This window comes from Colias philodice, chromosome 11 (genome assembly GCF_061535455.1).
Source record: "Colias philodice isolate Cphi_HAF_F1 chromosome 11, ilColPhil1 Martin Lab GWU primary, whole genome shotgun sequence".
Lineage (NCBI taxonomy): Eukaryota > Metazoa > Arthropoda > Insecta > Lepidoptera > Pieridae > Colias > Colias philodice.
In genome coordinates this window covers 13,017,000-13,044,499 of record NC_143096.1, presented here as the reverse complement: position 1 = coordinate 13,044,499, position 27,500 = coordinate 13,017,000, and the positions used below count along the sequence as shown (strand labels likewise).

Sequence of the window (27,500 nt, the reverse complement as noted above, 5' to 3'; positions counted from 1 at the left end):
CAGTTATTAAAAATATCTTCACATATGAAACTAGTAATAAGCTAGATTTAGCTCTATAGGAAGCATAAGTAAGCCACGTCTAATTATAATAGATGTTCTATAAGTAACTTGTGAGAAAACAGTATCGATACGATAGTTTGTATTAGTTCAATTATAAATTTAAAAAATTAGTTCAAAAATATACATAGGATTTTCAAATAGAAATTCAAATTATAAAAGTGTATAGCTTCATTAGAAGTCGCACAGAGTTGCGAGTTCGTTCCCGGTGGAATTGTAACAACGTGGACCCATTTGAATTGCAATAATTGTGTTACAACACGACAAGTAATCAATATTTTCTTAGAGAAATCTGAGCTGGAATGCCACCTTATATGGTACACGTTGTAAAATGTTAAATATCTCAGCAATTATCTCACATGACTCCAGCGTCCGTAATCTCTAATGAAAGAATTTCGGATGCTCAAACTATTTATTGAGTTGAGCAATACCGTAATTTATTACTCGAATATCACGGGAACACAAACGAAACGGTAACCTCAACTGCGGCGAGTTTTATTCGCGTAAAAATATAAACGGCATTGCATTACGCAACGGCGTACTTAATGCTTCAGTAAATGCTCACATTTCAAACACTTTACGTACTCGAGCAATAATTTATGTCAACGAGATTCTTAATCTGTGGCTATAAAATGACAGTCTAAAATTCGTCGTGAAAGAAGGTCGTATGTGAGGTCGGCGCGGGCGCGTGTGCGTCGGCCGCGCAACGCGCACCAGGCGGCAGCCATAGATCCCATGCAACTTAGTCGCCGCGCACACCGCGCTACACTGCTCGAGTCGACACTAAGCTTCTATTACTTCTGATGCATATCAATTATCAATACATATTATTTGACACAAAATTAAAGGTAGGTAACTAAGCTATGGTGTGAGCTAAAAATAGAGAAGCGTTGTAAGATGCTTGAATTGAAAAAACAAAGAATGGTTAAAATATTAATTTAAAGAACTTTATCACTGATCATTAATTGTTATTAAATATAAACGATATATAGGTTTTTCAATCAGTAGGTGATAAAAGACAAGAATAAAAATTGCTATTTATTTATTCAATAATAATATTTTATGACAAGATTTATTTTTAACATTAATCTATTAATTAATATTTTGCAATATCCTAGTGCAAGAACTTTTATTAAAGATTGTGTCATTTCTTATTATTATTGGCGAAAGACGCGGGTTCAAATCCTGCCTTGTGATTCTATTCTTTAAAATATCTTTTATTCTATCAAATCCATTCAAATCATTAGTAATTAATGCATCAGTAACATTAACGAACAATTGCACAAAATACAGAATAAGGTGTAAGACGGCAACTTGAGGGCAACGTGTTGAGTTGGCTGTGGGTTGCGTGGTGCGCGCCGGCCGAGTGCGACTCGCGCCAAACTGGTAAAGCGGCTCTTGCGCAACGCGGAGACTACAGTTGGTTTCCAATTTTATGTTGACCGGTTTCAAAGTTGTCTTAGCCTTCTAATTTCGGCTCGCTTAGATTGGAAAATACGTCGAACGACAGGTGAGATCCGTTTTCACCAGTGCGACATAACATATTTCACGATATTAATTAATACCCCGATGGAGCTCGAATCGTGGATTCGGCTCGTTAAGATACCACAAACGAAACGTCATATAAATCTTTGAGCGCATGTGTGGTTTATTACATTTCACTGTTATGTAAATATCTTCTAAGCTCCGCATTATTTTCACTTTTACTCTTCACGATTTTATTCGCCACCGTATTGGATGATGATTCTCTCATAATATGTTTAACGAACTTTGTGACTTTGTTATCACAGTTCTTTGAATTTCTTAAACTTAGAGATTAGCTGTTATTTCTTTAGATACGATTCATTCTTGTTATGTTAGATGTGTGTTTTTTTTTCTGTTACTGAACTTTTTTTTGAAACAGGATTACACAAAAAAGCAAATACTAACGTTAGAGCTACTCTCTGTCTGCATTTCTACATCTCAACATACATTATGCACACAGCTCTAGTACACCTCATCCATAAAGTACAATCGGCGGTTCAAAGAATAGATTCCCCTTATCTAGATCTCGTGTAGTGTATCAGGATAAACAAGTGAGCTGATTCAGGGCTGGTGTTCGGATTGACGGGAGCGGTGGATGTCGCGCGACGTGGGCGCGTGTACAAATACAGTCTGCGGGAGATCGCGCACAAATCAACGCGCTCTGACGCGCCCTGGACCCCTGGTGGCTGGACAGGGCTGAAGCTGCTGCTTTTCGTTATGTTATCTATACTATAATATTATAAAGCTGAAGAGTTTGTTTGTTTGTTGAACGTGCTAATCTCAGGAACTGCTGGACCAATTTCAAAATTATTTCAGTGTTAGATAGCCCATTTGTCAAGAAAGGCTATAGGCTATATATTATCACGCTAAGACCAACAGGAGCGGAGCAATGCGGATAAAACCGCAGGGCACAGCTAGTATAAGATATAGGGAAAGACAGTCCTGGTGGGATATTTGGGATGGTGTGGTTCTTAATTATTTTGATAAGCGTGATGCTTGATGTGTCTATTGAATATGAGCTTGCAACACTACAATAAGAAAATAAGATATTTAGTTTTATTTCAAATTGATTGAAAACGCATAAAGAATGTTTTTAAAACAACAATAACTGATGAATTAATTGATCCATTTCATGATTTAAAAATAAATATAAATATAATAGATGATTACAGCAAAGAAGTTTACTTAAATAAGAATTGTGTAGTCACCTTTTTTAACTAGTTTTTACAAATCTTGTATACAAAATAATAAATTTCCATGAGCCGACAAAACAAAGATCCGTGGGTCCCAGCGCGCAGCCCTGGAGCACCCCCCGTCGCGGTGACAGCGCCAACATCTCTCACCTCCGAGGCTCGGTAATGAACGGTATAAATGTGCCATTTGGTACCGAACCCTCTCGCCTGTCTGCGCCCGTACCTGCACGGAACGAACATTCCTATAATTATTTCAAACTGGTCAGTTATTTTCATATTCGACTGTGTAATGATAAAAATATTGTTGGCGTTTCTAAACAACACTGCACTAAGGCATCTAATTATTTAATGATGATATAAATAAACTCACTTCGCACTAACGAGAAACAACACGTCACATAAATAATACATAAAATGGTTTTAAAGTCGTGTATATAAAACTAATTACAATTTGGCTCAGTCTACAGGGTCACTATTTAATTTTATGCAACTCAAAAATATCGTGAAATTTAAATTCATGACTCAAGGTGTTAAAAATTCTAAAAATGTTAATGCATCAAAACGTTACGAGCTGTAAAACCGCAGATCGTTTTATATAAACAATAAAAACAGCACTATTATTTTAAATATCTGTCGTACAGCAAAAAACGGAATATCGCTGTAAAATTATAGTTAAATACATCCTCCAGATAATTCTATAAACTGCTAAATTTAATCGGCCATTAACTCGCACGAAGATTGTCCTTAAAGGACTTTCCTAAAGGGCTGTGACAGGATTATTATATTATTAGGATCGTTTTAGTAATGATAGGGCCGGACACATCGCCGGGAGGGACTAATCGTGGTAACAAAAAATGCGTCCACTTTGTTGTAATTCAACCGACAGTCCTCTCGTGTGCACTCACCACATGTTCAGCTACAATAGGCATGAATATTACTTATATCGAGGTAATTTATTAATCATGTATTTATTTTGTTTAAAAAATTTATTATTGTAACAGTTTAACGTATTTTAGCTTATTTGTATAAACATGTATCTCATAAAGTACAATTAAAAGTTATAATAGGGACCATTTTGAAGATGTAAATAATTAATCAGATGATGATCAAATGGTAATCATTAAAAGAAAAGCAAACTCCACAAGAGCCATAAGCCGTTAAACATACGAGATACAGTAACAAATTAAAACCATTTCATATGATGACAATACAAAAGAAATAAAAGTGGAAATAATTCAAAGGGCACAAGCGAACACAGAAACAGAGGTTGGGAGACAATAGTGTCGGCAAAAAATACCGACAGCGTCCCTCGAGGAATTTGGAAACGAAATTCGCAGATCGCATTTTGCGAATACTCTCGCGTGTTACTGCATTATTATTTAGTTGGGATTTTAAAAAATGGTCGCTTTTTTTGGGGGCGCGTGCGCCGCGCATAATTGGCGAGACGAGCGCGTAGGAGCGCGCGCTTGCCGTGCCTTGTGTTGATATCTAAACCTAGTGACGGATGACGGGACTGGACTCCATTCTAATGTAATTTCGTCCAACAACTTAGCTAACAAAAAAGTATTTAGAAGGAAATTGAAATCAGTATCTTTTCTGCTTTCTTCCATCTCTTTTAGAAATTGTATGTCTGACATGCTTGTTAATTGTTTTTAGAGCTTTAAAATGATAACATGAATATTCATTTTATGTTTTCTCAATCGCATCACTAACATTAGTAAATGTCCGCCATCGTCACAAGTCATAAAAACTTACCTCAGTTCTCACGGTGCACGGTCTCACCAGACATCGCAAGAAATGTGAATTTACTGTCTGTTTTTTTGTATTTATGGTCTTATTAAGGTTTCTAACATGATACAATAGAGCATGAAAACCACGTAAGCCAAAACCAGAGCTATACTCATCATGATGGTATCAAGTTGAATGTAACGATTTTTATTAATCAAGTGTTCGTGAAATGCAGTTACCAAAAGCTATAAATGGTTGCAGGTAAGAAAAGGGGCAAGTTTCCTTCCTGCGGTCGAATGTGGCTGCGAGCTATGCTCGACCGTCGCGTCATTCCTTTTGCCAAAAAGCAATTTGGAACGTCCAATATGATAGGAATACCGTTGCGTAGCCTTCGGGTATCGGGAACGAATAACCTTGGATCGTATCGAAACTCTGCACCGAGACACCGGAGAGTTCGTCCGTCAAATGTCATTCCACGAACAATGGATAGACTCCGCAAAAATGGTACGCATGTCAGACAGACCTAACAATGGATCGAAAAAACAAACAATCGAATAGAAATCGAAAACAGAGCCAATTCGAATGCGACGGAACGGGATTTTGGAAATCCGGTTTTGGATGTCTCCAGAGGCTCCTCCATTGTCGACGTGTCACTCGCGGGGACAAAACACGGATCGATATAAAAACCTATCGAGATCCAATTTGAATGCTAGTTTTGTGTAGATATTATTGTCGTGGAGGTGAAAGCGCATCTTGGAGAGGTTCATGTCATTGTAGGATAACATTGTGGGTTCAGTTTTTTTGGAAATCCCTTTTTTATAAACTTAATGTGCGTAGTATTTCTAAATACTTTATTTCAATTTCATTCCATTATCATGTAAATATAATCAACACATAACGTTAGATATGATTGCGATAAAAATGAGTCATAAATCGTAACAACGCTTTAATTGTGTATTTAATTCGATTTTAATACGATGCTTATTAAGAAGTATTATGCACATTTGCATCAGTTATAATCAGGTTTAAAATCGGACTTATTACTTACTAGTCATACATTGAATATATTGGTATTTTATTTAGCTGTTCTTACTTCTTACCAATATAATGCGTACTTCAGGTAATATTGTACTCATTGTAGTCCCCGCGTGTAGCGGGTCACAAGCCAGAGGTGACGGTGATCCCGTGACGTCATCTACCATTGTTATTTCGACAAAGAACAAGTCACCTACAAAGCGCTATGGTCACACTGATTTGCATTTAACATTGAATTAATATTTTTTGCCACATTTTAATTGGTAATTAGAATTTTTAACTATTATTTAGGATTTTCGAGACTTGAAGCCGTAGAAACTGGATGCATTCTAAACTGGGTTTTTCAATATATTTATAACGCTCATAAATGAAAAGTGGTAAATACATTTAAAATAACAATCATGCAATCTTAACAGAGCCATTGTTCGATAAATAATTCAAATCGAAAAAGAATGTTCACACACATTACTAATCTGTTGCTATCATAAATCGTGATATCTGCAAATATTATACACAACTTTTATTCCATAAAGCAAACAAAAAACTTCTATAAAAACGCTCCACTAAAGCGATCTTGCAAAAAATTTCTTTGGTGAGGTGAGAAAATCCGCTAATTAGCACGTTGGCAACTAATCGCTCGATGGGTGGCGCCATTGTTCCTGCTCTGCTTTTGGTTTCAAACTATAATTACCTTTCATTCAATATTTTTTCACAAAAAGTAGTTACCTATACAAATATGGGCAGGCAATCTTTTCAAAACATATTCACGTTTGAACAAACAATTAGCAAATATTTTTACATTGTCACCCTCGAGTCACGGTTTATAATTGCGTCTTAGGCCAGTGACAAAAAATCAAGGTACAGTTAAAATGTAAATGAAGCTTGGGATGAGAAAAAAATTTGCAGCGACCCTTTGTTGGCGCGTGCGGTTGCAGCTCGTATAATTAATTCGTAAGTGTCGGCCAGTTACCTGCTCCTATGGCCAACATTCGGCATGCGGCGGTAAGGTGTATAATCTTATTTATACTTTTTGCTACTTCCCCTTTGCATAAATTATTTGCGGAAGGATTTCTATCAACCGCACTCGTAACGCGATCGTGCCATCAAAACATGTTATTCGAACAAATACTCCGTTTTACAAATGCGTGATACCAAATATGATTTTCTATGTTCGTTCTAGTTACAGATCACTGAGCACTTTGTTGCCTATTGATATCTCGTCTGCTTCTAGTCTGAATCAATAAATAATAAGCTCTATAATGATGATACTGAGTTGAATCTTCTAATTCTCGAGATTATTTAATATATTTCCTTAATAGGAGACCCTGCAACTTACTTTGTGCGTTATTGTAACGTAATAGAAGTGAGTTTTGCTGAGTGGCGTGGAAGATACACTCACCTGGCGTAAGCGGTCGGCAGCTGGGTCACATTGTCTCGTATCATCACTTGACTTGCGAAAGGGCTGCTACGCCCATGTGAACTAACGGATTCCTGGGAATCGATGCTCCCGCGCATACGCGCCATTGTACAGGATAATGGTAACGCGATACCCACTATCACGACATAACATTCCAAGCTAATTGTAATCTCCGAAAGCCGCGTAGTGCACAATTAACGCCTCGCGTCGATCGCTGATGATAGTCGACGTAAACTTGTAACACGTTAGGCAATCCAGATTTATGAAGCGACGAAGCTCGAGAAACTGTAAAAGCAGATGTTGAATTTTATTCCCCAATATTTTATGTTAATTTTAACATACGTCGTGAACTATCATTTGATGGGAAAAGAAATTATCATAAAAAAGGTACACGGCCGGCCTCGGGTATCCGTTTCGTCGTGGCGATTTTCTAATAGATCACATGCATTAATATGCTCGGTACTGGTTCTCGTGAGATCCGTTAGTGGTTATATGTAAATTATTTAGTTTATGGCGGCTCCTAGTTTACATCGGAATGGTCATCGAAATATCCGCGCGAGACGAGCGGCCGAGAGCTTCTCTGATAAGATAACGCGTAGAAAGCGTCACGTGTCACGGATTTGAGAATTAACGTTCGTCGTTCGTTAAGTTTAGCCGTAGCTATATATAGATTTGAGATGACGTATATTGGTTTATTTCTGGTTGTAGCGGTTATTGGCAGATCAATATCGGATCTTACTTTTATAGATTCGCTTTCTTTTTATAAAATATAAAATTAATCGTCAATAAATTATGAGACGACGACGTTTTACTAAGCGATAATAGTCGTTAGTAATTTCAATGTGTGTATAAAAAATACGTTCATTAATTGGACTTATTCTAAATTTAACTTATGCAAGTCTGCGTCCACGGTAAAATAGTGCTCACTACTTGTCACTACTCGTAACTCGAACGCGCATGCCGTGCGAGGAGCGATAAATAGTGCATTAACAGAACTGTCAACGTGGACACGATTATTTTTTTACTTTTAAGAAACTCATGTAAACTAAGCATTAAGCAGATGCGTCTTATCGATGGGAATAAATTCCCATACATTACCGTTAGATGTAAAAAGTGACCGTTCAATAAACATGATTGTCGTATAAAGGAATTCGATTACTATGCACCGGCCATTGTGGGATAGGGAAACGTTACCGAAACTAGTTTGCGTCCAAACGGGCGATCTCATAGAGGCGCATTGTCGAGATACAACCGGATGCTGGCTCTCCCGGCATCGATAAAACGGTCACAAACACTATAAAACCAGACCCGAGACGTGTTCTGTGATCTCTAGCTGACCACCCTTTCAAATCCCCGAGCGCGCCTCATTCATCACGCGCAGATGAAAGGAATTTGTTAGATCAGCTGATGCTGGCCGCTCCTAACGGTCTCTATCAATTATCGGATACCCCTTCTAACGAATTTCTGATAGAAATGGAAAGCTAACCTGTTTTAACCGAAATTTTTGTAATACGTCTCGAATGGTAATCCGAGGATATAATAGACTCAACCGTCGCATCGGGAATCGCCGATAATATCGCGTTACGTCTCTAATTTTCAATACAATGGGTTCGAAAAAGGCTGAAGTAAATGTGTCACAGTGCCACCCTCGGGCAGACAATGGTCGGAGAGGAGGTCGCGGGCGCATTTCGACACAATGCGGTTGCACCCACGCGCTTTTTTGTCGCTTTGTGCGTCACAATCGCGCAGGAAGATCGATCAATGCCCTAGACACGTGTGCCGTACATGTAAATCAGTGTTCTTGAGGTGAAAGTTGAAAGTAAGAGTCGCGCTGCATCTGCTGACGGCACCGTCGTCGGGGGCGGGATGAAGGGTTGGATCACAATGCATACGAAGATTATATTTCCAAAGTCAAGAGATAAAGACCGTCTTTCATTCGGATCCTCTTCTACAAATCGGCCAATCTTTTTGTGACAGTCATTGTTATGGTTTTATTTGTTTGACAAGTTTTGAAAATGCCCTCAAATGAATGATTTATGAACGTCTATTTTAACTTTATCGGCATTATCAAAAAGATGTTGCTATCATGTTTACAATAATATGTTTTTTGTTGAAGGGACAATAAGAGAATTTGATGAGATTTAAAATGACTTTCGTTTCGGCTATTCATTATTTGTTATACGAAAACACAATATCAATACATCTGAGATTAAAGTTGGTGAAACAAATACTCGAGTGTTTTATTTTATAAATCTTATAACGTTTCTCTCGTTAATGGCACGAGTTTGTCCTACCGCAGAACATTTAGTGGCTAAGTAAAAAGTCGATGAACGATTTGTATCCTTCTAAATGATAAACAACTTCTGGAATTAACTCTTCCCAGTGAGAATGGCGTTGGTAAATGGTTTTTAATAACGCCACAGATAGCATTCGGCGATAATGATCTTCGATTAGCGGCGACCGCGAGGCTCGGCCCTTTACATACAAATTGTTTCGTTGATACCTCCACTTACTTCACGTTATTCAATACAAATGTGTCGGAATGCTTCTGCTTTTTCCTTCTATTCATAATTTACTTACTTTATGTGTTTGTTTTTGGTTTTATTAATTAACAGTGGTTGTTTAATTGAATCATTTTTTTGTTTTCATTGATGTTAACGAATATTTAATGAAAAATATTACTCGTGAAGTTTTTAATTTCGTCTATAACAATAAATACTTACATAATAATTTACAGTTTACCAATAATAATATTAAATGGCACATACACGAATCAATCACACACAACAAAGCAACGTGTAAAATTAAAACTACAAATATGTCCATTAATCGTGACCAATAAATAGTGGCTAAATATCGCCATTTGTGGCTATTGATGGCAATCGAACAAATTCGAGGGTTCGGCCATATGTCGCGATCGGTTAGTTCGAGCGAACTGTTTAATTGTTGTGAAGATTTACTGAATGCAATATGGTACTATGGTACTGTAGGTGGGTAGCAGAGGGTGACAAATTTGTTTAAAGTGTGGTATGAGTTACATTAATTAAAATTCAACTAATAGCATAAATACAGCGATGACAATTCGGGAGATGTTGATGAATCAAAGTGGAGGGTCAATAAATAAATGTTACTTTAGATTAAGGCTAGATATTTGCGGCAAGAAATATAATTTTAATGAATTTATTTTACGTATGAAGAAAGTTTTACGATGAAAAAAGTAATTAGCAATGATTAAAATTCTTCTGCAAGAGGATTAGGTACTCAGTTTAATCAATAAATGGTTATACTGAATTCGAATAGCACATATAGATGTCCTATTCGAATTCAGTATTCAGTAACCAAATTATCGACTTTGGTTTAGCTTTTGCGAAAGTTCATATGCTTGACGGCCAAGTGTAAAAGTATTTGGATTCTAATTTTTAAAACAACCACCGGTATCTCACATCAAATTACTAATACTAATTTAAAGTCATCAGGATATACAGAAGCTAAATCAGCATGGCCATTGACTTGGCAAGCGATATAGAAAGGTCATTTAGTAAAAAGTGCGAGGGCGCCGCCCCGGCACATCGGGCCGGCCTTCATTGTGCACTGTGTCCGATTCGCCGCGCCCATTGTGCGATTTCCAGCCGAAACGTAAATAAACGCAGATGTTACCGCACTTGTGACAACCCTAGACCGCAACACACACGAAACTTTGCGTTCAAGAAAATTTCAACCTTGCTGCTAAAGCATAGGGTGTAAATTTCAAAGGCAGTGAAAGGTTCATCAGATGTTTATACACGGAGGGTTGTCCCAAAGTCCGTGGTAGTTTTACAAAACCGAAATTGTTCTAAGTTTAATAAAACTCATATCAAACGGATGCGATTGACAGCTACGCTCTACGTTATTGTTTTCGTTGTTTAGATTCATTTGATCATAATTAAATTATTAATTTATTCTTCAACGTGAGATATTATTGCTCATTACATACAAGTCATGGTGTTCGGTATTTTGAAAAACATGCTAATAAAATTTAATATGACTAATTTATTCTTATCACCGTTATATTAACTAATTAGTTATATTTACCGTAACTATTACATGCATGTTACAACTATGTATTACATTAACACTGCATGATCAATCAATGTACAGAATGTAACTTTTGTTGATAAAAATGTGTAGGTAGTGGGTGTAAAACGACTATAACATATTAGTATAAAACCATACAAATATGCAAACATATTTCTATTTATTATGAATCTGATAATTAGGTATCTTAATCTTTCTTTAATTCTTATAATTGTCAATTTCTGTGAAATAAAAATCGATTCAAGATTCAGCAGATTCAAAAACGTTGCAAGATATAAAAAATGTGTGGTTTTATGAAACCACGGTAAAAGTGAAACTGTTCGAACGGTTCCGAACACTACTTTGTGTAGCGCATGTCGCGTGTCGGTCGGCTGCCGAGTAGGTATACCTACTCGGCAGCCGCGATACACGCGACATGCGCTACACAAACCAAAAAGTTTGAGACGATGTAATAAAAGTTTTACTTTAAAAAAAATATTCATTAGTTTACTATAATGTGAAGGCCAAAATATTTCCATCATTCCCCATACAAATTCGTTCCTGAAAATTCACTCATTCCTGAACATCTTTCATTATAATTTAAGAAATGGTTTATTTGATACAATTAAATTATAGCATGACCTTAGCATAAGAGTGCATAGCTCGACAACCACGAAGTTTATATAAATAAATGTTTCCAATATTAATGACAGGGGGTGGTTAGTGGTGAGTGGTCAGTGGAGTGGAAAGGATGTTAATTTGTCGCAGTTTATTGGGCGGAAGACGAGTACTGCTCTTGAGATGCACTATTTGTTTTCATTATGGTAATACTTGTATGTGGTGAAAAGATTTTTGTTGAAAATAATTTTGTGGAAGATCACTAAAGCTACGGATTGTGATATGGTTTTGAATTTGTCTTGTCGCTGTGTTCGTTACCAAACTCCTTCGAGACGGGTGGACCGATTTTATGAATTGTTTACATAGCAGTACTCAGTAGGTCCGAGAATCAGCCAACATCATTTTTTCCCAAGACAGAACAACAGAGAGAGCATAATATATCTATAATATAAAAATGAATCGCAAAATGTGTTGGTAAGCGCATAACTCGAGAACGGCTGAACCGATTTCGATAATTCTTTTTTTATTATATTCCTTGAAGTACGAGGATGGTTCTTATGTAGAGAAAACATAAATATGTACCACGGGCGAAGCCGGGGCGGACCGCTAGTTAAGAATAAAAATAGCATACTAAAATTTGCTCATAAACGCTTTGACTCTATAAACGAAGAGCCCTATTTCGTTATTTATACAATCGCAGGAAATTAACTTTCAAAAATCAATACCGTCTATTAGGGAAATTTGAAAATAATTAATCTTTATTTGGTAATAAAAAACTAGTTGGTGTCAGACTGTTGATATTACCAACTGAAAAGAATGAACTCGACGAAATTGACACATTGCACATTAGAAACGCATCAAGTGCAATCAATCTGGTCAAGTGTGTCTTACATAAAACATAAAACAGTGTTCTGTAGGTTAAATTTAACAAATAAAATGAAGGTGAAAAATATATTTAAATCTGCAATTGTTAATAAAACTACCTACGTTTATTTTCTATAGTCCTTTGTGATGAAGACAATTATATTATATCAATCTCGTACCTAATGTTTTAACAATTGAAACCATCTTCAAATTAGGTATCTTCTCAAATAAAACATTGCATTGATCACAATGTATTTTATTTTTTGTAACGAAGATCTAACATAATTATGATTTTTACTGGTTTATTAATTTTATAACGGGTCCCTAAAGCCAACGTTTCAATTAGAAACACCAGTTTTGCTACAAAACTAATGAAGCGGTGAATTGAGTAACGTTACCTTTTCGATTCCTGTTCAGAGTTCCTCCTTGCTCATCATTTTCCTGATTTTAAAAAGTTTTCAACTTTTTTCATATATTCTAATTTAAATATGTTTTTATAATAGTCGATACATATGCTAAAAAGAGGAATTAGACAAAAGCTAAAGTAATTTTAATTGATCGGACATTATTCGATACCTATGTACCAAAATGTGTAAAGAGCTTTAGGTATACGCTTTTCTACTTCATTTTTAGTTGTCTTTTATTTATTGTACAAAGAATGAAAGTCTATACATATTATAATCTACATTTAAGGTACCTAAAATACCAAAAAACATTCTATAATTGTATTTACGCATCTGTATAATACAAAAAACCTCAAATCAATGAGCTTGAATGCACACGAATCTCGTTACAGTAATGTGGCCGGGGACAGAATTGTTCCGACACTTCTAATGAACAATTCTTTAGAGGGGCCACAATTCGATTTTAATCAAGTAATGCTTGAAACACAGGGTTTTCTTGTTTTATTATGTTTCAAATCAGGTTCTGGCGTTCAAATACATAGAAATTAAGATCAATGCCAGAGTTTTGAACAAAATTTAAAAAGTAAGGAAAGAAATAATAAATCGCCCAAAATAATTATAAGATTTCAATGTAAGGCATTAATCATTTTTAGGGAAAAGTATTTCGAACTAATATTATAGCACATATTTTCTATAACCTAGATTAAAAAAAATATTCCTATTTAACGTACGTTGATAAAGCTAATAGGGTTAATTGTTGGAAAATTTTTACATTTTTTTTCATAAATACATATTTATATTTTTACGCACTTCATAATTATAATTATGTGCACCTAATTACAATTAGTAGTGCGGAACCATTTGAATAAACTTCACTTCCGTTTATATCTATTGCTAAGTGCTAGGTTCCTTTGATTTGGAGTTTGCGAATTTTATTACTAATCGTGTTTTTTTTAAATATATATTCAATATATTACTCCAATGATGCTTTTAGTGGATAATGATGAAAAGTATTAGGAGAATGGCTAACTAATCGGTCCTTCTACCACAGTATTACAATATTATTTCCTACAGTAAGGAATCGCCTTTGATGTCGCGCGATGCCGCCGCCAGCGTAGGTACTTACGCTGCCACACGAAAATACGCTAGGGTTGCAACAAATGGGAAATAAAACAATTTTGATTATTAATATTATGATGAAATCATTTATTCATATGTACATTCAAAATAATTGCGATTATTAAATCTGATGTAATTATTTGTTCATATTCATAAATATATAATTACAGATATTGCACTGCTAAATATTATTTACGTGGACACTTTATTTTTGGATGTTCTTAATTGTATATTATACCATTTAACTAAGTAATGCATTCGCATTGGGATGTACAATCTGATTAGAAAATAATGAGGACAACATATACATAGCTTTGATTTTAATTCAACAGATACAATTAATACAATCTTTCTGAAATATTGTTTCCTTCTGGGATTTCAATGTAGATTTACATCCGTAAACGGTACAGTTTTTGCGCGTCATAATAGAATATGTAAGTACCTATGTATAATAAAATTATTACACAAAAAATACGACTGCGTCGTCCTTTCGCGATAGTTAATGCAAACTCAGCGTGATTGCATTAAGCGGCCCGCGTCGCCCGACCCCCCGCCAGTTCCCCTCCGTTTCTCTGCACAAGTACATTCGTCGCCATACTGTAGGATGGTAATACTGTGCTTCTACAGTATTAAAGAATTTTTTGATGACGAGAAATAACATTATAATTGACAAGCTAATTTATATGATATAAGTAATAATTTTGTAATTAACATTTGATAATTTAATTGGACCCATTGTTTTATATAAAATTATAAAATTTGCATGCTGTTTTTTAATGACGGCTAAACATGTTGTACCTACTATAAGTAAAAATGTAACATCTAAAAATACCATGTTTAACGTAAATAAAGAATTATGAATTATGAATTATGATGTGTCTATTAGGTATAAAGGAACTACTTTGTTAACAAATGGAAAGAGCTATTTGGAAAGTTTTCTATAGCATCATAATAGTTATAGTTTTGTATGATATCGTTAAATTACCAGATAAAGAAGAATTTTCATATAAAATAGACTACGATTAACATGAACGGAACGCATATATTTAATAGCTCTCTAAGGCTACCTGCTAATTGATTAATTCAACTTTGAAATGAATATATAAATAATTATGGAATATAATCAATGGCCATTAAATATTTAAATATTCAATCAGTCAGAGCTTTTGAATTTTCCACGTTTAACTATTTATTTAAGTGTCGTTATGTTATCTTTAAGCCAATTAAGAAAATCGTAAATATTATAATCCATTTACACTTTAGGGCAATAAAATCTATAACATTGTGGCTTAAATTATTCTAATGATGGTATCTATTTTATTGACCGCGAAAAAATGGATCTCATTAAAACTAACATGAATATGACATTGAAAGTAGGTTATAAGTTGGTATGAGGCAGGGAAGCCACATAGTCTGGCATATAGCTGCGGGAGCTCTGGTGTGTTCTACAAGAGATCCCGGAGTTCCCGCTACCATGCTTTGGGTTTGGCCGTCGAGGAGGTTTTAGTGGGTAAGAATCACACATGCTGCATGCATGCATTTTCCCCCAAAAGAGAGTATCTGTTGAAGATTTCCTCCACGTTACCAAAAAAAAAAGGTTATAAGTTGGTATCTATACTTCTGAAATTTTGAAGTGTTAGAGCCTACGATTGCCTAATGGACATTTCAAAGCGGCTATTTCAAAAAGAGATAAAGTTACAAGTACTAAAGCAGGTAATGTTCGAGCCAGGGCTATCAAGTGTTAGACACTTTTAATAGAGTCAGATATAAAATGAAAATGCGCAGTTGTGCAAATGTCAAATATATGTCAACGCCTGCTTGCCTTGAACGTTGTCGCCGGTAGCTCCTCGCTGCTCGCCTCGGAGTGGACTCTAGTCTATATTCGATTGACATCGACTTATTTATTACCTAGCGTCGATTAAAAACGTTTTAGCGAAACCATTTCAACAAAATACAGTTTAACGATTGACTTTTGATACATCCTTGGACTGAGGTTAGGTTTTTAATTGGTTTTTTGAGGCAAGATCGTCGTCCATTTAATAAATCACGAGATTGCATCGTTGCACAATCGATGATATCGTTTATAGCTTCCTGGTTGTGTAACGATTTCTATTAAAATTTGTGAAACTTTACGTTTATTTTTGAACTCGTATCTTGCTTAAAATTAGATTTGGTTTTATTCAAAAATCGTTTTCACATTTGTTTATCTATCGTTAAAAGCTCTAGATGATAATTGATAAGTTTTGAACACATCGACTTTAATAATATTAATTAATAACTATAAATAATTTCAGTCTCAGTTTTGTCATGGCCTAAAAGCGTCGGGTCCCTATAGGTATTCTAGGTATCTTTGTAATTCATTTGCCCAACTATGGGAAAACACAGCTAAATCCAATGTTATATGTCTTTCATTTTGACAATGTATATTTTCTAAAGACGTAAAACTTAAAAAGCATATCATACTAAGATTAACAACAAATAACTTGATACCACTTGAGTCAGTCAAGTGGTAAGATTGACCGATCACTCCAACTATCATCGTGACATAACAAGAATAACCGCAGAACATCTATAAACAAGAACATTGACCAAGCAACAATACATAATAAAATTATAATGGTATTATTTGTTTATCATTTGCATGTGTGAAGAGGCTCTATCAATGGAGGTGGGTGTGATAGGGCTGCTTCTGTGTACGAAATTAATGTAAAACTTATTGTATCATAGTGATTATGAATATTAAATGAGATGTATTTTGTAGCTTTAATATTATAAACGAAAATACATCGATTGTATAATTGGAAACTAAATCATAATATATTTTTAAGACTTTTAATCGCATAGTTCATATTTTTGGAAAGGAATGTGGTGTACGTATGAAGTACGTTAATAGCGTTAATCCTCTTCTATACAATAATAAAATTATTACCAGTTTATTGATTCTATAGTTGTAGACTTGTTTTATATTCGTTTATTTTCGAGTAAAAAAGTAAATTTAGCCTTTAATTCTTATTCTTTCAACCTCCCATGATAGACCGAACTATCTACACGAAAATGATAAAATACACGTAAAATAAATCTCATACGAATGTATTATCATTCCACCTGTACGCTACACAAAGAGCTTATCAGTATCCAAAAAACCAGATGTGGCAAGCATAGCCCGAGCGACTTGTTGGCGAGAAGCGCATCTGGAGTGTTTAATGCAGGATTAGCATGTGAATGCGCGCGCGCCGGCCGCCTCGCGCCTGATTGACACCAAATAGCGCATTATCATAATTGCCCTAATTATCATTTTTGACATGTTTATTTATATTGTAACATCGATGCGGTTTTAGTGACCCATATTTTATGTATATTTTATTACGGTTGTGATTTATCGCTTCTTAGTTTTTAGTTTTTCAAGGATCTTTTGTAAGTCTAGAATAAATGTCAAATGATGGAACCTTTTGATGCTTTGCATAATTCGTAGATGTGAACTTTGCACTAAAATTTTGGTTTTAATTTGTTTCCGTTATCTATTTTTATTTGATCACTTTGTGTAGCTATTTTAATGCGTGATGTGATTTCCTTATCAATAATTTAAAGCGCGTTCTTTAATAAAAGGAATATATTAGCACAGACTAATAATAGGCAACTGATATACTGATAACTAGACTGATATTAGGCAACAAATAAAATATTTTATTCAATTTAGAACAAGATTTATTTAAGACTTCTTCTCATCGTATTTCTACAGGTAGGTACCTACTTCCTTTGTAAGATTGTTTAATTAAATAGATGAAAAATGATAAGGTAGGTGCGATACATTTTCTAAGTAGAAACTTAGCTACATGATTGCATGCGCCTCACTAATTTCTCATTGTATCCACTAATTCAGTAATAGCAGTGTGTATTTAGTGACAGTTTGTTGGGAACCGATGAAATGTGAAGCGTTGCGGAAGCCCCGATAGCCGGAACAAATTAAACGGCCAATAAACATTAGGAGGCTATTAACAAAATCGTTAGATACATTATCGCAGGGTGAACAAAGGCACCTGCCGCACGCTCGTTATCCGAATTTTGGTTATCAAAAAGTGACAGGTGAGTCCCGGTATTAATAATTGATTGCAAGTGTACGATGTCAAGCGACTTTTTGTAGTGAACATTAAAGTGCTTTAGTTATCTAGTCAATGTTCTGGTAGTTGTACAGTATGTTAATTAATAAAACCTGAACCTTTAACGTTGTAAGGAGTAATACCTACACTTTAGACTTACACTTATGAAGACCTTAACTTAAATAATAGAATGAGCTATATAATAATTTTTAATTAATTTGCTTCAAATTTACGTCATTACTTTGACTATTTTTTTACTGGCGCTCCATGACAGCTCCAGCTTTAGCTCAACCAATGTTTCATTTCCGCTGTTGCTTTAAAAATTATTATTTGAGCAGTGGTTCGATTTCGTGTGCTCGCTGCATACATTACAATTAATTAGTGCGGCTAATATGGCGGACGGCGCAAGGACGATTTTTGCATATGTGCGATCCTAACGGAATATTTATCGTGGCGTGACTTCATTTTTTGATTCATATTTTTACAAGCGACTTAACTATTGTTTAATTTATTTCTTTGTGTGTGACTTTTTATCGCTGGCGTCAAGGATAGGCTCTTATTTAAGTATAAGCATTATAATACTTTTTTGTTAACACGTTTTTGCCGATTAGAATATATTTTAAAATTGTAAAGATTAAACTGCATTCTTTTGAGTCTCAAAACGACCCAGATGATTTCGAAAATGAAAAGAAAGCTAGATTAATCTACATTAACATTTCTGTCTTCATTAATATAAATTTACGCGGTCAAGCTTCTAGTCCGGTGCATAAAATAGTGTTTATCTAAATGTTATCTATGTATTGGAATCCACAATTTATTGATATTTGTTGTTGAACTTCTTTACGTGAAAGTTAGAGGAAGAAATGCTCACAGAACAATATTTATATAATGCCATGTATGATACCTCTTTAGGCGTAACACGCGCTCTCCAAATGCTAAACACTTGAAACAATGGCCTCACAGACGTAAATTATACAAATTTCTATATAATAATTACCATAATTTTACTAAATTATATAAATTCGCTGTTGCATTTTGTATAACTATTTAAATAATGATAACCTGTGACTTGTTAACACATTGAAATGTGGCTGAAAGCGAAATGTTGAAAGAAAAAGTTGTGAACCCAAAAAGCATATTTCGTAATCGCTTTAAAAATCAAAATTCGTAGACATTATTTTACATTACATAACGTAGAATACAGGCAAACGGTATATTTCAGGCAACATTTATACGACAAAAAGTACCTAGTCAAAATTAAGGTAAAGGTAAATAAGAGTAAAGAATCTGGACCCGTTTGAAATTATCAAAAAACTGACACCGTGTCATCTAAAAAGTGAATTGTACAACAATACAGAAGTAATAATAAGAATCAGCCGGGTGTCCAGCAGGAGCATGGACCACGGGGCGCGCAGGGGTGCAAGCTAGTTTTGGTACAGTCGCATTTACATATTCCCACACTTTGCAAGTGGATATTTAAATAACAAAACATTAATTTACATCAAACTTAAATTCCTCTATTGGTTTCATATTTGCGGTGGATTTTGGTTTGGGGTAGGTACATAGAATAACTTCATTAAAATGCGAAATGTTTTTTGACCTGGTTTTATGTAAAAAATATAATTTTGGGTGAATCTTAGTAGTGGTTTCGCTACAAGTAATCCTTGTTATAAACATTATAATTAAAAATATAATAAAATAGTTAATTTATGCCCGTAATGTTTTAAGGTTATTATCGCTAAAATCAAATAGGTATAAAATATTTTTTCGCGAGTATATTTATGTACATTGTACACGTAACATTTTTAATTAAAACTTTTAATATTTTATTGTGCGTTTAATTTCAAGCGGACGATTTTAAAATTTGTTTATATTTTTTTCCGTTTTTGCATAGCAATGAGTGTATAATATGATTAAATAATGTGCTTAATTTGAATACTTAATAGTAGAGTTATGAGTAATAGGTAACATTTTTATTGCTCATAATATACCTAGTATGTTAATCAATGAATACGTCTTTATTATGTATTTTCTTCATATAAATGATTGTTCATTTGCTAATTTACAACGTATGCCCTATATTTAAAGCTATAAATATTGCAATTACGCTTATTATAACAAAAAATAGTATAAATTTTGTAAAACAAATATTTTGATACTAAAAATTAAATCAAATACTTAAACAGTGTTTTATTCGAGTGTACTTATACAAGGGGTTCGACACAAAGCGTGTCGTCGCGTTGGATGCAAATAACAAATAATAATATCATGGTGAGTACGAGCTGACCATTTGAGTGTACCATTGTACTTGCGAAATGTTCGATGAACAACACGAATCACATGACGCCGGGAGCTGGCTGCGGAATTTGTTATGTTATTTGATACTGAAAAGTATAGGTATCTTTGTTTTTGTCCATAAAAAATAAGTGTTAGATATGGAACAGATATTATTACAATAAAAATGTTACTCCGTCAATTTCATGAAATTTGTCCATTTATTTATACAAAATAATGTATTTTTTTTGTATTAAACAATTCATTAGGTATATTTTAATTAAATAGCACTATAATTGTGTGTACACTTTAATTGTTCTAATATAGATCTACAAGAGAAGGTATTAAATTTTTTGGACTTTCCCTGTGAATAAAATAATCATTTCTTTGAAACTATAGAAATACCGGTATAAACACATGAGTATGATACGACGAAATAAGCGATTCTCCAACAGGCTCCTGGAGTAGGCCCTCAATATTTTTATTGTTCGTGACCTCAGTAAGTTTTGCGTGCATTCAGTCGGGTCTTTAAATTGCAATTTTTTGCATCGCTCCTACAAGCAACTGATAAGTAGTACAAGTAGTTTGTAGTAATGCACATTTTAATGGTTATAACTTCTATTTCGATTTAAACTTACACGTGTACGTATGAAAGGGCGAGGACGGACTGCATTAACTTCGTACAGGAGACTTTTATTTTGTGCTGGAGAACCTTTGTTACAAACAGAGCTGGTTGATGTTATAATATAGTACTTACAATAATAATTAATGACATAATTAGCGGATAACTTCAAATTTACAGAACGTGTCTTTAGATTTAAGTTGCTTTGCTCTATCTGTGGCTCTATCTCATTTCCTAATGAAATTGAGGGTTACCAAAAGTGATATGATTTGATAAAAAAAATAAACACATATAATTGTAAGTATTTATATTTTAATTTATTGAAATGATGACTGATGACACTCCTTCGTCCACTCAACAACCGAAGCAAGATCGATATCTAGCATGTAGGTATATGTAATGTTGAAAAATCGTTGTCTATTTGCAGAACTGCGGGCGCGCACGCAACTCCACAAATTGACGCTCGCGACCAGCAGGGCGCCCGCTGACAAGTGTGCGCTGATCCTTAGCGTTTATTTGAAGCATCGCGTGTGACGTCAAATGCTAGTGCGAAGGATAGATCGGGAAATGTATTGGTGTTTTATTGGAAATTGTGTAGTGTAATTTATCAATCGTTAATTTCTTTTGAAAGCAAGATGAGTAAGTAGAGTTCTTAATAGAACAATACTCATTGGTACGACGTTTGTTAAGATTTTTACCTAAGAAGTTACCTGTGTGTATTTTTATACATGACAGAGGACTGACATGACGGAGAATTACACAGAAAAAAAACTAATAGCCTATTTTTCATTATTAATCTAAATGAAAAATAAGAGCTATTTTTTAAAATTAACAACACAAAAGCTGCGTACAAAAATAATGAAACCCTCAAAACACTAGGTACCTAGTAGTTACAATGGTGATTAAGTCGCAGACGGATTGGCTGTACCGCGCAGTGAGCACGAGGCAACCATGATCAGCGTAAAATTCCGGCTCAATGCCAATGAAAAATGATTATAAAGCGGAATCGTTCAAAATCCACAAAGACACGGCGCGTTACGCGGCTTTGTTCGCCTGTCGGACCGTGATTTATCGCCGCCGCGGGAATCGAACTCCATGCAAAATGTTGCGTCACGCCGCTTACATACTACTACACCATACATCTTACTAACGACCACAGTATACCAAACTCTCTACGCAACTTTTTTGGATACCGTCAGTTCAAGCAGGATTAACTTCAGAATTCCCTGCTCTGTGGCCACCGAAATTCATAAAGTGCTTATAATATGGAAGTGTAATAAATTGTAGGAATGAGCCGTCGCGGCGATTCGATACGTTTGGGGTTACTCAGATTCAGTATTGATTAAGCACAGCTATTTAGTTTGGTCGGATTAAGTATTTTTGTATGAGGCAACAGTAATGTTTCCATAGAGTATGATTAATCGGACTTGGCTATCGAACTTAGTCAATTTTGTGATAAGGAAAATGTTTTGTGAGGATCTTACTTTGGGTATAATTTGTCAATGGATAAATAAACAACCAATAGGTACGAAATACATTTTGAAATATACTAAAATTTATTTATTAATTTATGTCTGTTATAACATCCTCCTGTATCACAGTGGAACAAAACAATCCAGAACAGTAAGTATACCGACTTCAAATATATTGTAGGACACGATTGTACCGCGTGTCTAATTGTACTAACGTGTATGTATGGCTGCCGGCATGGTCACAATGGCTCACTAGACAAATGTCACTGCTTTGTAGTGTAACCTGTTTAACTGTTTTATAAAAAGCCTCCTCAATATAGTGTAGTTTGGTGTGAAGAGACTACTTGTACCCCGTTTGGAGTAAGTTTTCCAGGCTTTATGATAAACTAAAATGACATCCGTTGCTGAGATGACAATCCAGCTTATTGTCGTAAGTCGAGTATTTTATTATTAACTAGCAGTCCGCCCCGGCTTCGCCCGTGGTACATATTTACGTTTTCTCTACGTAAGAACCATCCTCGTACTTCAAGGAATATAATAAAAAAAGAATTAACGAAATCGGTTCAGCCGTTCTCAAGTTATGCACTTACCAACACATTTTGGGATTCATTTTTATATTATAGAAGATTAATCAGTTATGTAAAGCAATTGCAGTTTAAAGTCAGGAACTGTTAGAATTTTTGTAAATTTAAACCTAACTATAGGTTACTAGCTTCCGCCCGCGGCATCGCCCGCGTGGTGTTTTGATAAAAGGTAGCCTATGCTCTTTCTCGGAGTCTAAAGATTTTCTGTGCCAAATTTCATCAAAATCGATTGTGGGGTTTAAGCGGGAAAGCGTAGCAGACAGACAGAGTTACTTTCGCATTTATAATATTAGTAGGGATTTTTTTTTCTAAAAATTGTATTTGATTGCATGTGCGAGTTATCGTTATAACTTTTTAAGATAGCTCTACATAGTTTTTATTGTCGATATAAGAATAAGATACTATAACATGGTTTTCAAATTCATGGGCAAAAGCTAACTCATTTTTCCCTGTACCTATTCCTCATACGACATACATTGTAAAGTATGAAGCATTCGATGATAAATATTTTTAATCTACTGTGAAGATGGGACTGTATAATGAAGACAAATTACTAAGCATTTAGTTACCTGGCTGTGCGTGCATGATATATTTATTACTTACCACGACGATATATTACCAATGTTTAAAATTAATTATTGCAAAATTGTGCATTCTATACTTAGTAGCAGCTAGTCCCAATATATTTTAAATTGTATTAATATTTATTATTATAACTAATCGTGTATTTTATTTGACTTACTCAGGGAATACAGGTGAAGTTTATTAAGGTACATTATAAAAAAAAATAAGTATGGCACCCGAGGACTGTCGCGGTAAAGCTATTGCATAGCGTCGCATCGCTGTGCCGGTTGGATTGGGGGGTGTTAGGTTTTTTCGTTACGGAATTTTTACAATAGAAGCTATGCAATAGCTTAATAAAATAAATAGAACAAAAATATTTACTGTATTTATACACCACATACTTGGCCAATGCACATTCGTAGCAATAAGGTAGTTATGTTCCTACATTAAAAAGTAGTAGGTATTATAATGAAGGAATAAAAAGCCAACACCACATTCGCTTTGTCTACCTGAATGCTAACAACCATAAGTTTATGAAGTTATTTGCAATCGATATATCGCTACATTACGTTATTTTACCTCATTGCATCTAATTTGAATATTACATCTCAATTTATACTTTAATTACCGTATGATTATCTTACATTAATTTGTTTTATGTTTTATTGGACAAAGAAATACTAGTGTTAGAGTTGCGTTATTGAAAAGTTTATTGTTATATAGTAATAATTATTGTCTCATATGTTATAGCTTTTATGACTTGATAGCCAAGTGTCGTGTCATTGGGAAATGAAATAAATTATAAAATTTTATGTATTGTATTTTCTTTCATGTTTAATATTCTAAAGATTGTGTTTTATATGATAATAAGTTACAGGTGTATATGAAAAATGCAATTCGTATCAAGCCACAAGTTTCAGGCGGGAAGAATAACTTTTGAATTTATACAATAATACATAATTCATTATCAATAATACATCATTCATCTCATTGTTTGTTTCCTTACTTACACCCTTTTATATTTTATTGTAATCCATACTAATATCTAATCTTATAAAGCTGAAGGGTTTGTTTGTTTGAACGCGCTAATCTCGGGAACTACTGGTCCCATTTGAAAAATTATTTCGGTGTTAGATAGCCCATTTATCTACGATGACTACAGGTTATATAATTATCATCACGCTAAGACCAACAGTACGGAGGGCGGAGCAATGCGGGTGAAACCGCGGAGCACAGCTAGTAATTAATACAAATGCTGATAAATTATTGAAATGGAATCCAATGATATACTAATTAATTTACCATACATTACTAGTGTGTACCCAAGAAAAGGTACCAGGCGACCATAAGCTCGCGGTAGTCCAGGCTAGGCAGCAGCATGGCGTCGCACAGTCGGCGCGGCGCGTGAGGCGCATACTGACACTTACCTACAATAGCCGAGCTAATGACCCACGTTACGCGCCGAAATGTATCGCCGAGTCGTGCGTGGAGATCCTTTCATAGTTTACACTTTACACTGTGAATGGAGAGGGAAGTAGTTCTATTGAAAACATATGGGTACAAAAAAGATGGTCGTCTTGTGTGGTTATAATACAATTAAAGTAATATGTCTGTATTTGTTATCATGTGTGTTAGGTACCGATCGCTAGGTATTCAATAACAACAGAATCGTATATAATACCTATGATAAGAATGTGACTGATTAGAAATTTTATTTTTACTAGTAAGTTATGTTTGAGTGCAAAAACCGGTGAGGTAACCCTATAAAAATTAAATTAGCATGTTTTAATACTAAAACACCATGAATAACTATTTAAATCAATTTGTGTAAGTGTTTTGCATTAATTCAGCACGGTGTTTGATGTGACGAAAGACTATAAATCAATAAATGATAATTAGCTATATCGAGAAAGATGGAATTTTCTTTTCCGAGAAAATATTTTTTTTAAATAATGATCTCTTGGAGCCGAGTCTCAGAATAGGCTAGCCATTGTTCTGTCTGTTTTTGCGTTATTATTTAGTGACATTGTGCGGGAAGGGCGTCTCCGCACACCGTCACGCAATATTCTGTTTGTTTGCTGCGAAGTTTCATGGAAAACAAATAATTATTGCAAATCCTTTGATGCGGTGTAATATCCAAATCTCCATATCCAATCGAACTTCTTGTTTAGATCCCGCTATCCAATCATACTCCTAATGTCCAAAAAAACGTTTTGAACTAAAATGTATCAAATTAATTATTCACGCTACCGAACTTAGGCAAGCAAATTTTAACATAAGAATAAGGACTTAAAAAAACAGAATCCTGCTTTTACTATGATCGGGTAATTAACACTGCTGCAATTTCTGTAGATACCAGACAGATGGTTGAACATTTGATTAAAATTAAAAGTTGTCTAAGGTTTAAATGAATAATTTAATTTCAATGTTATGTAAGTGATAATGGTAACGGCTATGATGACGTCATTAGAAAAATATATAACATGCTATAAATAATAAGGATAAAAACATTGAAAGAGCTTCTTGGTCACAATAGAACAATAGTTCGACATGGTTCTGCATAGAGATAGTTTCTTTAACAACGGAAAGTTGTGAAAAACGGAAAATATAGAGATACCTAAGTTCAAATGCACAAGTAAGTAGGAATCGCTTTCTCTACAATAGATAATATTACAATAGGTATAACATTACGAAAATATCAAAAAATTGCAGATTTTACACAGATTAATTATAATTTATTTATACTTTTATACCGACACATAAGTAACATAATAATTGAGACAGTCTCTACATGTTCTACGTGAATAGCTACAAAAGATCACGTAAAATAATACAATAGTTTCAAAAAGCCATAACACGTAAGCGGTCATTACCCGAATTCGGTGGGCACAAAAACATGGCAAGACAAAGAAAGTGCATTTTCCTGTGTAATCGTATATTATTTGGAGCGCCATACATAATTCATGAGACATGATACGCGCTGTACCGTTTGCAAGCTACCGCGCTTCGTGGTATTGCTCATTGCTAAATTTGATATACCTACTATATTTTAATTCTAATGCTTATAAAAAATAATTTTTGAAGTGAAGGTTCATAAGGCACGTTGGGAGTAAAACAAGATCGCGTCATGGCAATACCGTCACGTCATGGAGAGGCGACGATTTTGGTATCTCTTAATCTTGCCAAAGTTTCACTTCTGACACGTATGCACGGTCTTTTTTTATTCTTTAACGTATAATTAAAACTATTTTTCAGTCGTTATTGAATTATAGAGGAAATTCTAAAGCTATGTTTAGTAACGAGTAGATATATTACCCATTGGATTCTTGCCACAGTTGACTGAACGTCTAAGTTACCTAGCTGACCTTTAGAAGAATATTGGCTTGCGTTTCGACGGTTTTTTTATGTACCGGAAGGCAAACAAACAGATAAATAAAGTGGTGAGTGATGATTCACATAATTCTTGTATCAATTTATGTGTTTTTATCGTATATTATAGGGTATTGGAGGTATGGAAGTTTTTCATAGACTCTAGCATAGTTTTAGCTACTAAATGTCTTATATATTTGCTTACAGAATAGCTTATTATTGATAAGTGTATTTTATATTTCCTGAAAAAGTTATAACGTCGAGACGACGATCATTTAATTTAATGATTCCTTCTGGCTTGGGCTGTTATGAGATAGATTTCAATTTTCTGCTCTATACTGATGAATTTTTATATGACCAAGTGAGTGACCAGCTTTCTGTGCATTGCCAGCTACATTATAACAGTCTTTTTTTGTTTTTTTCACGCCCACTCACTGTACCTACTAATTTTAATTTACCCTACCATTTAGCTGTCTTTTCTTTTCCAAACCGAACGACGTTGCCTG

General features: G+C 34.6%; 1 protein-coding gene and 1 long non-coding RNA gene across 2 annotated transcripts in view; one reads left to right on the top strand and one right to left on the bottom strand.

The window, feature by feature from the left end:
* Nucleotides 1-27,500, top strand: part of LOC149484961 (uncharacterized) — a 208,542-nt gene that overhangs the window by 140,011 nt on the left and 41,031 nt on the right. The window lies entirely within an intron of this gene.
* On the bottom strand, nt 1,102-7,168 carry LOC149484963 (uncharacterized). Its single transcript, XM_089700434.1, has 2 exons — nt 6,937-7,168; nt 1,102-2,997 (listed from the first exon to the last, which is right to left on the bottom strand). The coding sequence occupies exons 1-2, from the start codon at nt 7,059-7,061 to the stop codon at nt 2,799-2,801; spliced, it is 324 nt and encodes a 107-aa protein (XP_089556560.1). The 5' UTR covers nt 7,062-7,168; the 3' UTR covers nt 1,102-2,798.

Coding starts and splice junctions, on each gene's coding strand:
- LOC149484963 (XM_089700434.1), bottom strand. CDS start 7,061: ATGGCGCGTATGCGCGGGAGCATCGATTCCCAGGAATCCGTTAGTTCA. Junction 2,998..6,936: donor CTGCCGACCGCTTACGCCAG/GTGAGTGTATCT, acceptor CGTTCCGTGCAG/GTACGGGCGCAGACAGGCGA.